We start from the raw sequence: 12992 nt of genomic DNA, 5'->3' as shown, positions 1-12992 counted from the left end.
TTTTTTCTTGCTGTAAATAAATCCAAAAAAAGCAAACAATTATATTAAGCCTACGATTTAAACCCATGCAGACAATTTTTTTTAAAAAAAGCTAATCAAATTGAGCTATACTTGTCCTCCTGTACTACTGGTAGGAAGGATTAGAGTGACGGAACAGAACGCGACTGCACTCGTGTCCTGCTGGTCAATTCAAAAATAAAAAAATGATCAAAAAAATTCAAAAATCAAAAGCCAAACAAACTTTTCCGTCACTTGCCCGCCGGGACCGGGACCCATCTCGTCCGTCCTCTAGCCCATCCGACGGCTGATGCGTAAGGAGGGGTGGGTCACGGCATTTTATATAGGAAAATGTAAAAGGGATTATTATACATACAGGTGGGCCCCACTGCCTCTCACCCTCAACAACCCCACCGGCCACCGGTCCATCCCCAGCAGATCGATTCCCGAGGGAGACGAGACGAGCGCCGCCGCACCGGACCGAGCCAGAGGCCCCCCTCCCTCCTCGCTGACTCGGCTCTTCCGCCGTCGCCGGAGGCGAAGCAAGTGTAAAGCAACCCACCCTCCTCCTCCCCTATCATCTCCCTCCACATGCGCTGTTTTGTTCTGTAGCGGGTTGGGCGCCGCCGCCTGCGCCGATCGTTCCGGTGTTTGTGTCTGTCTGTGGCTTCGATTGTTCCTATGAGCGACGGCGACCGAGCCCTAATACTAGCTCCTGCTGGGATGGGTGGGCTGAGGTGGGGTTCCGAGCGCCCCCAGCCCGGGGTGGAATTGTGGTCCGGTTGTTGCGGTAGCAGCTTGTCTTCTCTCCCCAACATTTCTGGTTTGGTGAGTGCTGTGCTGCAGCACCTGATCGTTAGGTATGCAGGGTGCCGATCCGAATTGCGGCCTGGCCGTGGGCAAAGCACTGGACCCGCAGTATCTGCTGCTGCTGCCATTTTCTTGCCCGGCGTTTGTTGCTTGCGCCTTGACTTGTAGTAAAAGTAACATGTTATTGCCCCTTGCCCGCCCGGGCAGTTCTGCTCGTACTCCATCGTCAGAGGTGACAAGTAGTTGGACTCTGGCGCTTCGGTAAAGAACAGTGATTTGTAGTTACTGTTCATGGAACGGCTGTACTTGGATGGTTTGCAGGATTTGATTGAGCTTGGATGGCTATCCGTACTAGTTTCCTTCTCGATTGATGGAATGATCAATCTAATTTTCAGTGTGTTACTCCATGGGCCGTGCTTGTTCGAAACATATATTCCATACGAAGTTTCTACTTGCTTCTCTGAAAAAGTAAAGCGTTGAAAAAGTAAAGCAATTTCAAAAAGGTGTAATAACGTGGGAAACCTTGTTGGTTCTTGTCACTGTAGGTGGGGGTTTGATGTCGATTGACATGATGACATTGGGATATGTTCTGATATTTTGATATTGCAGGGTGCCATTAAAATTGATGAATTTGACCTTCCTACACCTATTACCAGTTTGTATGACTGCAAAACTGTTGTACTGTCATGTTCTGGATATGTTTTCTCTATGCCCGTTACTACCGATTAAAGGACCCTTCCGTGGCATCTCTACTTTTTTGTTGAATGATGAATGGATGGCTCACAGACATCATTTGGTTTTCTTACTTGTAGGGGGACCACAGAAGCATTAGCTGGGTGAACTCTTCAAAAGGGGCAGGGAATAGTGCTCTAGTTTGAATGGCTGCTACAAAGCTTCAGGCCTTTTGGAACCACCCTGCTGGCCCCAAAACTAGTTAGTTGTTTTCTGGACTTTAATCTTTCTCTATCTTTCTTTGTTAACAGTGAACAAAATCATCCCTCATATTACGTAATGTTCTGTTCGTCATTGCTGGTCATGGCCATCACCATCTTGTACAGTGACAAGCTGTATAAAGACTGGCAATGGCCATCACCATCTTGCACAGTGACAAGCTGTATAAAGACTGGCAGTGGCCATAACCATCTTGCACAGTGATGTCTTCTTAGCTTGTGCTTATTTCAATATATCAAATTATGCATGATCTGCATTCCTGGTAGTATTTGTTATCACACTGTCCTCTAGATGGGAAATGTAATTTTGCTTTGTACTGCAGAAATGCAAAGAATGCTCAAATAAAAATGCTCAAACTTATTTGCATTCATTTGTCAATAATGTGATGCATGGTGTACTTAACAAACTATCCTCACAACCTCTGACTTCAAAGCTGACCTTCATTGCAGTTCATTTCTGGGCGCCAACATTCAAATGGGGTATTAGCATTGCCAACATAGCCGACTTTGCTAAGCCGCCTGAAAAGATATCTTACCCTCAGCAAGTTGGTACGGCTAAGCTACCCAATCACTTTAAGTTGTATCCCTGTATTTCAGATAACATGGACTTTAGTTAAAGTGCATTATTGTATAATTCTGGTATGCTTACACTTTTGCATGATGATCAGCTGTTGCATGCACTGGACTCATTTGGTCAAGGTACAGCTTGGTTATTACACCGGTAAGCCATCAGTTTGTGGTACTTGTCCATTGGTTCTAGTTGTCCACTGAAATATACAAGGTGATATGGGCTGTATTTGATCTTAACGTAACCTTTCTTGCTGCAAATAAATTGGTTCTTCTGTTAATATTCTCATGGTGTATTTTCTAATAAGTGTTGATATTCATTTGCTTGTATAGTTTATGCTTGATACTTCTGTCTTCTCCTTCACACGTGTTCCACAAGACTTGTCATCTCAGAGAACAGCAATTTCTTGTTCTGGACTCTACATACAACAAAACATTTTAACCATACTGATTATGTATATAAAATTTCTTGTTCTTAGGAGTTTGGACTCTTAATAGACAATCAAAACTTTTTTCACTTTACTGATTATTTATGACTTTGAAATGAGCTCATAGTTTCGCAGCGAAATTATGCATGCATTGTGTTTTTCATAGTATTGATGTCCTTACATCTGTTTTTCGCATTTGATTGCCTGATATGTTAATTACTGAGATACTAGCCTTGGTATGTTAATTGGTGCTTACCTGATTGCCATGGAATGTTATCTTGTTGCAGAGAAACTTGAACCTTTTCAGTGTTAACGTTGCAATGGCGGGTACAGGCCTGTATCAGCTTTCACGGAAGATAAGGTTTGTCCCAAAGCCAAGCCAGCAAGTGTCATGTTGTTGATATGTTGAGTGAAGAACATGATTTACTTATGGGTCTCCTTTACAGGCAAGATTACTTCTCTGATGAGAAGGATGCTGCTCCACAATTGGAAGCATAGATAATGACAGCAGACAGAGTAACGGATTGGGAAGTCTGCAGCCTAGGAGTCTACTCTTGATTTTTTTCTGGGCAGGCAAAGAATAACGGATGGGTCATGTTTGTTTTCCTGTTATTCTGAAATCATGATCAGGTCAATGTTGAAATCTTCTGCCAAAAAAAAAAAAAACCCTATGAAGTAATCTTTTGTGCATTTTTTTGTGGGAACAAGTCATGCCAGTATTTATCTGTTATTATCCTTTTGTTCTCTCAATCTCTTATTTGGGACCTCTAAATTGTTTGCCATGCTGATTGGTCATAACCCAGTGTTCAGAGATGTCAGTGTCCTTCACCATCCTCATTTTGTCATGACCATGATAAAGCTAAATTGTTGCCCCTGGAGAGTGAGGGACAACCAGTTCCTTTTGTATTGCAGGTAGTGGTTGTAGACACACCTCATGCCCTATTTTCATTTGGCACAAATGGCGCCATTTGGTGTCTATTATCGGCCGGTCATTTCAGTTGCAGTTGCAGTGAATCTGTGTTTAGCAGACCGTTCGGAGAAGGGGCGGGAGCTCGCATGACCACAAGCAGAAAACTTGCCAGGAGATACTGCAACGAATTGTTCATACCTCCTGATCATTTCATGATCGAACTGACAACCATCTGGAACACGTGAATTGCATAACGACAATTGTACTCCTGTTTGGACTGCACTCCAAATGCGCCCGAAGTTGAATTGGACGTGAACTCTTACAGTAGGAAGCTTCTGCGAGTTCTTCCGGAGCCACTTCGAAATAGTGTGCATCTCTTCTTCCGGAGCCACTGGAAAATAACTGTAACTCCCTGGCTTCTCCCTCCGGTCCGATTTCTTAGGCGCGAGGAGTAATATTTCTGATACCAAGGTCAAGGTGAACAGATGGAGAATTAACTCGGCCGCCGTGGGATACTGGGCTAGAATGCCAAACGCCCTCGCGCGTGGTTGGCTAGCACCTGAGTCCGTATTTATTTCTCAATCGAGATTAGCCAACAATAGTCTGCATGGATGCCTAAGCTCCAATATTCGCTTGTTGACCTATTCATTTGGCTGATAAGCCATGGCTGAAAGTACTGTTGACTGATTTATTGTTAGAGAAAAATACTGTTCGTTGGCTAAAAAAATACGACTTATAAGCCAAACGAACATGTTTACTTAGTAACACCCTCGTGCATGATTGGCCAGCACCTAAGTATTTAGTTGTTGCAAGCCTCAAAACATGTCCACACCTACGGGCAGTCCTAATGGTGTATTGATGATGGTTTTTATTCTCATTAAATGACTTGCGTAGGTAAAACGCTGACATGGCAATGTAATTAATGAATAAAGAGAACAAAAATCATAGAAATGGTTTCTTCATGAAGAAATAAGGTCTTTTGTTGACCCAATGCACCAAGAAACCATGAAATCGTCATTGGGGAGAAACCACCAGTTTCTAGCGGACTCGTGCCGCACTCCCATTGAAGGAAGAAAATAGAGTTGGGAGAGAGAAAAAGAAAATAATTATTACTCATAGAAACCATGGATTGAAAAGTAGTACTTTTTTGATGCGGTATTTTATGTTATAGAAACTACTAATTTCTTTCATTAGAACTGCCCTAATGAATCGGATCCAGAGAAATGCTACGACGCCTTAGAAAGAGGACCGGGGCTATTTAGTTGCTGCAAGCAACACGTCCACGCCTAATGAATCGGACCTTTAGAGAGACGGTACGACACCTTAGAAACCGGACCGGATGGAGTATTTTGTTGCTGCAAGCCTCAAAACACATCCGCGCCTAATAAAATCGGACAATTAAATAAATGCTATGGCGCCTTAGAAGCAGGACCAGAGGGAGTATTAACGTCCTGTTTGTTTGGGCTGGTTTGGCTTATAAGCCATGGCTGAAAGTATTGTTGGCTAGTTTAGTGTGAGAGAAAAATACCGTTCGTTGGTTGATAAGCCATGGCTTATAAGCCAAATACGACCTAGTAAACATGTTGTTATCTGCTGCAAGCCTCAAAACATATCCACGCCTAATGAATTAGACCTTTATGACGCCTTAGAAACCGGACCAGAGTAGTTTGCTAAGAGTTTGCCTTCTAGTTATTACTACTACTTAGAAAGTTTCACTGGCTGTGGAATTTTTGAATAAGAAGCGCTTTTCAATTTGCTTTTTTTTTATATATCTAGGCCATGTTCGCTTGTCTTATAATCCGTACTTTTTAGCTTGTTTTTTCAGTCGGAATAGTTTTTTTCTCTCGCAACAAATCAACCGGAACATTGTTTCGGCTTATTTTTTCAGCGAAGCGAACGGAGTCTAAGCCTAACTATGGAATTGGTACAAATCTCTCAATTTCGTACACGTGTACGAAAGGAAGGGAAAATGGACGCACACAACACAGGGGAGCTAAGTACCATTAGGCTGCAATTAAAGACCCAAAAAAGAAAACCCATGAAGTAATCTTTTGTGCATTTTTTGTGGGAACAAGTCGTGCAAGTACATGGTTTATCTGTTTTCCTTTTGTTCACTCAATCTCTTATTTGGGAATTCTAAATTGTTTGCCAAGCTGATTTGTCATGATCATGATGAAGCTGATTTGTTATCCCTGGAGAGTGAGGGCTTTCAACAAGTGAAGAAACAATTCCTTTTCTATTCCAGGTAGTGGTTGTAGACACCTCTCATGCCGTATTTCATTTGCACCAATTGGGAGCCATTTGGTATGTATTATCAGCCGGTCATTTCAGTTGCAGTGTGGATATAGGTTTAGCACTACGTGAAAAATGGTTTGTAGCAACGGGATAAATTTTTTTTAGGGGCGACCGATGATGGAGCCGTCCCTACAGTGGCGTGCTCAGAAGCTACGGGACCAGCCGCCCCTATAAATGAAACAGTAGGGGCGGCTGGTGATACGAGCCGCCCCTACAAATGAGTCGGATTTATAGGGGCGGCTCACTCATCAGCCACCCCCGGTGTAAATATTTATAGGGACGGCTGGTGATTGAGTCGCCCCTACAAATGCCCCACGTATAAATACATGCGATTTGTAGGGGTGGCTCAATCACCAGCCGCCCTTATAAATGACCCACATATAAAAAAACTGCAGCACATTCTTTCTCCTCGGGTCACTCACTCCAACCCGTGAAAGAAAGGTGGGGAGGCCTTGGGCACCTCCCAAAAATTACTCTACTAAGGGGGAAGGTTTTGGTCTCAAATCCTTTGGTGGAGAGGTTGTAGAAGGTAAGAAAATGCTATTCCACACTCTTTTTTTGAAGTTTTAATGGTTGGTTGGTGAGTAATTAGAGCTTTGCTTTTCTCTCTCTTCTATGGTGCTTGAGCTACTTATAAAGCAAATTAGACCCAAGTTTTGAATGTACTTGGGTAAATTAGGTAGGGGAACAAGATCATACCCTTATTTGGTCCATGTTTTTTTATTTTAGTGAACAATTAGTTAATTTTATGGATGTTTCATGTGCATGTAGATCTAGGGTTTGGTTTTTTTATTAATTTTGTTTTTGTAAATTTATGTTTGATGAAATTGGACTAGGGTTTGCATGAAAGATATTGGGTAAAATATAATTGTTGCTAATTGTTGTCTTTGAAATTGTTTATTATAATCAACAAATATGTATTTTAATTATTTATGGATAAATGGGTCATTAATTAATTTTCCTCTACCATGGTGTGTTTGTATGCTTCATGTAATTATATTTGATTTATATTCATATATATCTGAAGTATATACAATTATTCTCAAGTAATAATTAATTTGATTCATTTATATATATATGAATAAGTAGTCCTTTAATGTTTGTTTTGTTGTTGTTGTTGTAAAAGATGGAGTACATGAACTATTGGATGTATGGTTCATTAAGGTTCAAGGTAGGTTTCCGTGAAGAGGTAGATAAATTTATTGAAGCCGCAAAGAAGCATGCAACGACGTTGACAGAGAATAAGGATACAATTATTTGTCCCTGTAAAGATTGCAAAAACCGTATGGCATGGACAGATGTGACTATCATCATATCACATTTGATTATACGAGGATTTGTTGAGGACTACACAGTGTGGATTCATAATGGTGAAACGGTTATTGTTAACAACGAGGATGAGGAGGAATACGACGATGAAACCCTAGAATCCCTGTCTCAATATTCAGTAGAGCTTGATGAACGAATGGATCCCGAGTTTGGCAATGAACAAGGTGGTGATGCTGGTGGTTGGGATGGTAACAATGAAGGTGGTGCCAATAATGATGGTGGAGCACATGTCAGGGATGAAGATGATTTGGAGGATATGATTCGAGCCCTTGGACTAGAGATTTTACTAAAGAGCTCAAAAGGTCTAGAAAATTTGAAAAGGGTGACAAAAGCATCGAAGAAGACTGTGTATGGTGTTGAAAAGGGCTATCCGACATATTGGACATTGCTACGTTTTGTGCTTGAGCTACTCAGCCTAAAGGCTAAGTACGGCTGGTCAGACTATAGTTTCAATGATCTATTGCGTCTCCTATCATGGGTGCTGCCACAACCAAACTCAGTTCCCGCCAACACAAACCAAGCGAAGAAGGTCATGAGTCCATTGACAACGGGGGTTTAAAAAAATCCATGCATGCCCAAACCACCGTATACTTTTTCATGGCAAAACGTTCATGTCACTAGATAAATGTCCCTGGTGTGGGGCCAGCTGGTACAAGAACAATGACCTTTATAGTGGGGACGAAGCCTCCACGGGGAAAAAGAGGAATAAGAAGGGTACAAAAAAGGTGGTACAAGAATCTCAGCCCCCAGAGGATACTCTATTAGGCAACAATGCAAAGCAGAGAAGAATTCCTACCTTGGTAATGTGGTACCTACCAGTGACCGACCGCTTGAGACGTATCTTCCTAAACCCTAAAGAAGCCGCACTCATGACATGGTGGGATGATGAACGCAAGGTGGATGATGATAAGATTGCACACCCGGCTAATTGTAGTCAGTGGCAAAGGTTCGATGAGAAGCATAAAGAATTCAGCGATGACCTAAGGAATGTACGGTTTGGCTTGAGCACCGATAGAATAAATCCCTTTAATGAGAGGATGAGTGACCACAGCACTTGGCTAGTGATCTTGACCATGTACAACATCCCAATATGGTTGTGTCAGAAGAGAAAATACCTTCTCCTCACTATTCTTATTGCTGGCCCTAAACAACCAGGCATTGATATAGATGTGTTCCTCGAGCCTTTGATGCCAGAAATGGAGGAGGCTATGAAGGCATGGGGAGCCGATGTACGATGCATTCCGAAAGGAGAACTTCATATGTAGAGCAATAATATTTGTTATTACCAATGATTACCCTACGCTGTTTGCTTTGTCTGAACAGATCAAAGGAAAGACGGGATGCTTGGTTTGCTTGGATGGTACTATATGGGTGTACCTGGATGCATCCAAGAAGATAGTTTACCTAAGGAACTGACTCTTCTTAAAGACAAGTCACAAGTACCGCAGCAAATTGTTCTTTAGATTTTATGACAACACCATGAAGATTGAACATCCTCCGGAGAGACGTCATAACGGAGAACACATGTATAGAATGGTGAAAAACATACACGTCATTTATGGAAAGAAGAATCTGGATAGGACAAACAGAGATAGAAGCACACCTCCTGTCAAAGGCGTACCTTTTAAGAAACAATCAATCTTGTTTCAGTATCTGCCTTATTGGCCAGACTTGGAGGTCCCCATGCCATTGATGCTATGCACGTGCAGAAATATGTCTTAGAGAGTCTCATTGCTACCTTGATGGACACAGGCAAGTCAAAGGATGGTCTGAAATCACAGAAAGACATGGTGCAGCTAAACGTGATGCCACAGCTTCACTTGGTACCTGAGGCTAATGGAAAATACACTCTGCCCACGGCGTGCTTCAACCTAGCACCAGACGAGAAGAGAGCTATATGCACTTTCCTGAGAGGGGTCAAAGTCCTGACTGGGTTTTCAGCGAATGTGAAGAAGCTAGTGTCGATGAAGGACTTGTCAATAACACACTGCAAGACTCACGATTATCATGTGATGCTAACAGTATTTCTATCTATTTCAATCAAGGCTATAAATCCAGAGTTCTTGAAAATGGCCATCACCCGCATGTGCTATTTCTTTTCAAAGATCTCATAGAAGGCGATTGGCAAGCAAGAGCTGAGTGACCTACATGAATTTGTGGTGGAGACACAAAACCAACTAGAGATGTGTTTACCTCTTGCTTTTTTTATATAATGCCACATCTCATGATTCATATGGTTCATCAGATACAGGCGCTGGGCCCTTGCTACTTGCATGAAATTTGGTCCTATGAGCGGTTCATATCGGTTCTAAGTCGATACGTGCATAATCGAGCATACCCAGAGAGCTCCATGATAGAGGGTTATAGTACTAAAGAAGTCGTCGAGTGCTGTCAAGAGTACCTAAAAGTACAAAAAGGGATTGGTAAACCCGATTCTCGTCACAAGGGTAGGCTAGCTGGGAAGGGCACCAGTGGTAGAAAAGTATTCATCGACCATGATTACAAAGAGGTGAATCAGGCGCATTATACTGTCTTGTAGAGTACACAACTGATACAACCGTACATTAATGAACACTTGGCTATCATTATGGCAGAGAGAACTGGTCGTTCAGATGATTGGGTCATGAAACAGCACAAGCAACGACTAAATACATGGTTGAAGGACCAAAACATACCATCTAGAGAAACCATAGACTCTATTACCATCAGTAGGTTGGTGGAGGGGCCATCGAGACAAGTGACATCTTGGAATGCTTACGACATCAATGGGTATACGTACTATACCCACATAAAGGATAGTAAATATGTGAACCAAAACAGTGACATTCGAATAGAAGCTCTCAATGGATTGGGGCGAAAGATCCAATACTTTGGCATCATTGAAGAGATATGGGAACTTGACTATGGAAGAGATATAACGGTGGCCCTGTTTCAATGCCGTTGGATCAAACAACACCAACTGAACGAGATCGGATTGAGAGTCCTGGACCTCGACAATCTAGGCTACCAAGATGACCCTTGGGTGCTTGCTTCATGTGTCGCATAAGTTTTCTATATGCCTGACCCACAAAGTAACCTCCCCCCAAAGAAGAAGACAAAGCACGTGGTTGTCTATGGAAAACAACACATTATCAGAGTTGATGGCGTGGATGATGTTGAAGCTTACAAGAACTACGATGAGATACTACTATTCACAGACTTTACTAAGAAGATCAGTGTTGTGGAAAAGAACCTGCCCAAAGACATATTGCCATAGGAACGAAAAGGTGTCAAGGGAAAAGTCGTTACAGCGGGCTAGCTAGTTGTTGAACGTGGAGTATTTGTATAAGTGTGTGTTTGTAAGACTTCATTTATGTATGCGTGTGAGACTATATATTTATGTATGTGTGTAAGACTATATATTTATGTATGTGTGTGAGACTACATTTATGCATATGTGTGAGACTAACCTTTGCAACATCCAGATGAATCTATTTCAATATCCACTCTATTACTACTAAAACTTTATGAAATCACTTAACACTTTATGAAATGAAGAAATGGCCAAAATAAAAGTAGGAGATCTTGATGAGTTGTATAACTTTTATATTCATCACCTTTACAGTTGAAATCATTTAGTGGTTGAAAATCTTGTTTGAAGCTGTCATTTTTTGAAAATCAAAATTTGAACTATTTAAATTTTATCAAATAAAAAGATGACCAAAATAAAAGTTGTAGATAGTGATGTGTTCAACAACTTTTATATTCATCACCTTTACAGCTGAAACCATTTAGTGGTTGAAAATCAGGTTTAAAGTTATCATTTTCTGAAATTCAAAATTTGAATTGTTCAAAATTAGTGACAAAGATAGATGACTAGACTAAAATGATAGAGCATGATTTTAGACAATTTTAGGAAAAAAACCATCATATTTGGAGTTAGTATGAGAGAGAAAAACTAGTTACAAGTTTCAGCCACAGATTAAAAAGAGAAATCACACTTGTTTATCATTGATCATCATGAATAGTGGTGATTTTTCTTTTTAATCTCTAGGTAAAATTTATAACTAGTCTTTCTCCCTCATACTAACTCCAAATATGATGATTTTTTCCTAAATTTTTCTAAAATCATGCCCTATCAAGTTACTATATTGATTTGGTCATTCTTTTCGTTTGACAAAGTTTGAACAATTTAAATTTTCAAATTTTAAAAAATGACAAGTTCTAACAAGATTCTGAAACACCAAATGATTTCAGCTGAAAAAGTGATGAATACCAAAGTTGTATAACTTATCAAGATCTAAAACTTTTATTTTGATCATTTCTTCATCTGACAAAATGATAGTAAACATTGTTCACAAATCAACACGTCTCTTGTATAGTTTATGAAACTATGAGTGATATGTGGATTTGTGAACAATATTTACTAACACTTTATTAAATGAAGAAATGATCAAAATAAAAGGTGTAGATAGTGATGAGTTCAACAACTTTTATGTTCATGACATTTCTAGTTGAAATGATTTAAGGTTTCAAAATTTTGTTTGAAGCTGTCATTTTCTGAAATTCAAAATTTGAACTGTTCAAATTTTGTCAAATAAAAAGATGACCAAAATAAAAGTGTAGATAGTGATGTGTTCAATAACTTTTATATTCATCACTTTTACAACTGAAATCATTAATGGTTGAAAACTAGGTTTGAAGTTGTTATTTTTTGAAATTAAAAATTTAAATTATCCAAAATTAGTGATAAAGATAGACGACTAGACTAAAATGATAGAGTATGATTTTAAAAAAATTTAGAGAAAAAACCATCACATTTGGAGTTAGTATGAGGGAGAAAAACTAGTTACAAGTTTCAGCCACAGATTAAAAAGAGAAATCACACTTGTTCATTATGAACAGTTGTGATTTTTCTTTTTAATTTCTGGGTAAAATTTGTAACTAGTCTTTCTCCCTCGTACTAACACCAAATATGATGGTTTTTTTGCTAAAATTTTCTAAAATCATTCCCTATCAAGTTACTATGTTGATTTGGTCATTCTTTTCATTTGATAAAGTTTGAGCAATTTAAATTTTCAAATTTTAAAAAATGACAGGTTCTAACGAGATTATCAACCATTAGATGATTTCAGCTGAAAAATTAATGAGTACCAAAGTTGTATAACTCATCAAGATCTATAACTTTTATTTTGGTCATTTTTTCATCTGACAAAGTGATAGTAAACATTGTTCACAAATCAAAATGTCTCTCGTATAGTTCATAAAACTATGAGTCATATGTGAATTTGTGAACAATGTTTACTAATACTTTGTCACATGAAGAAGTGACCAAAATAAAAGTTGTAGATAGTGATGAGTTCAACAACTTTTATGTTCACGACTTTTTTAGTTGAAATCATTTAAGGTTTCGAAATCTTGTTTGAAGTTGTCATTTATTGAAATTTAAAATTTCAATTGTTCAAATTTGGTCTAATGAAAAGATGACCAAAATAAAAGTTGTAGATAGTGATATGTTCAACAACTTCTATGTTCATGACTTTCTTATTTGAAACCATTTAAGGTTTCAAAATCTTATTTGAAGTTGACATTTATTAAAATTCAAAATTTGAACCGTTCAAATTTGGTCAAATGAAAAGATGACCAAAATATAAGTTGTCCATCTTAATGAGTTCTATAACTTTGATGTTTACAAATTTTTTATTTGAGGTCATTTAGTGTCATAAA

The 12992-nt window shown here is 39.4% G+C and overlaps 1 protein-coding gene across 1 annotated transcript; it reads left to right on the top strand.

Annotated features, from left to right (window-relative positions):
• Positions 1-388: 388 nt before the first annotated feature.
• LOC136501140 (mitochondrial pyruvate carrier 4-like) lies at positions 389-3565 on the top strand. The gene is made up of 6 exons (XM_066496633.1): positions 389-545; positions 1620-1740; positions 2208-2306; positions 2426-2478; positions 3040-3113; positions 3199-3565. The coding sequence occupies exons 2-6, from the start codon at positions 1686-1688 to the stop codon at positions 3248-3250; spliced, it is 333 nt and encodes a 110-aa protein (XP_066352730.1). The 5' UTR covers positions 389-545; positions 1620-1685; the 3' UTR covers positions 3251-3565.
• The last annotated feature ends 9427 nt before the right edge of the window (positions 3566-12992 follow it).

The sequence above is a fragment of the Miscanthus floridulus genome, chromosome 13 (assembly GCF_019320115.1).
Source record: "Miscanthus floridulus cultivar M001 chromosome 13, ASM1932011v1, whole genome shotgun sequence".
Lineage (NCBI taxonomy): Eukaryota > Viridiplantae > Streptophyta > Magnoliopsida > Poales > Poaceae > Miscanthus > Miscanthus floridulus.
The sequence above is the reverse complement of the archived record's forward strand: the minus strand, read 5'-3'. Positions and strand labels throughout refer to the sequence as shown.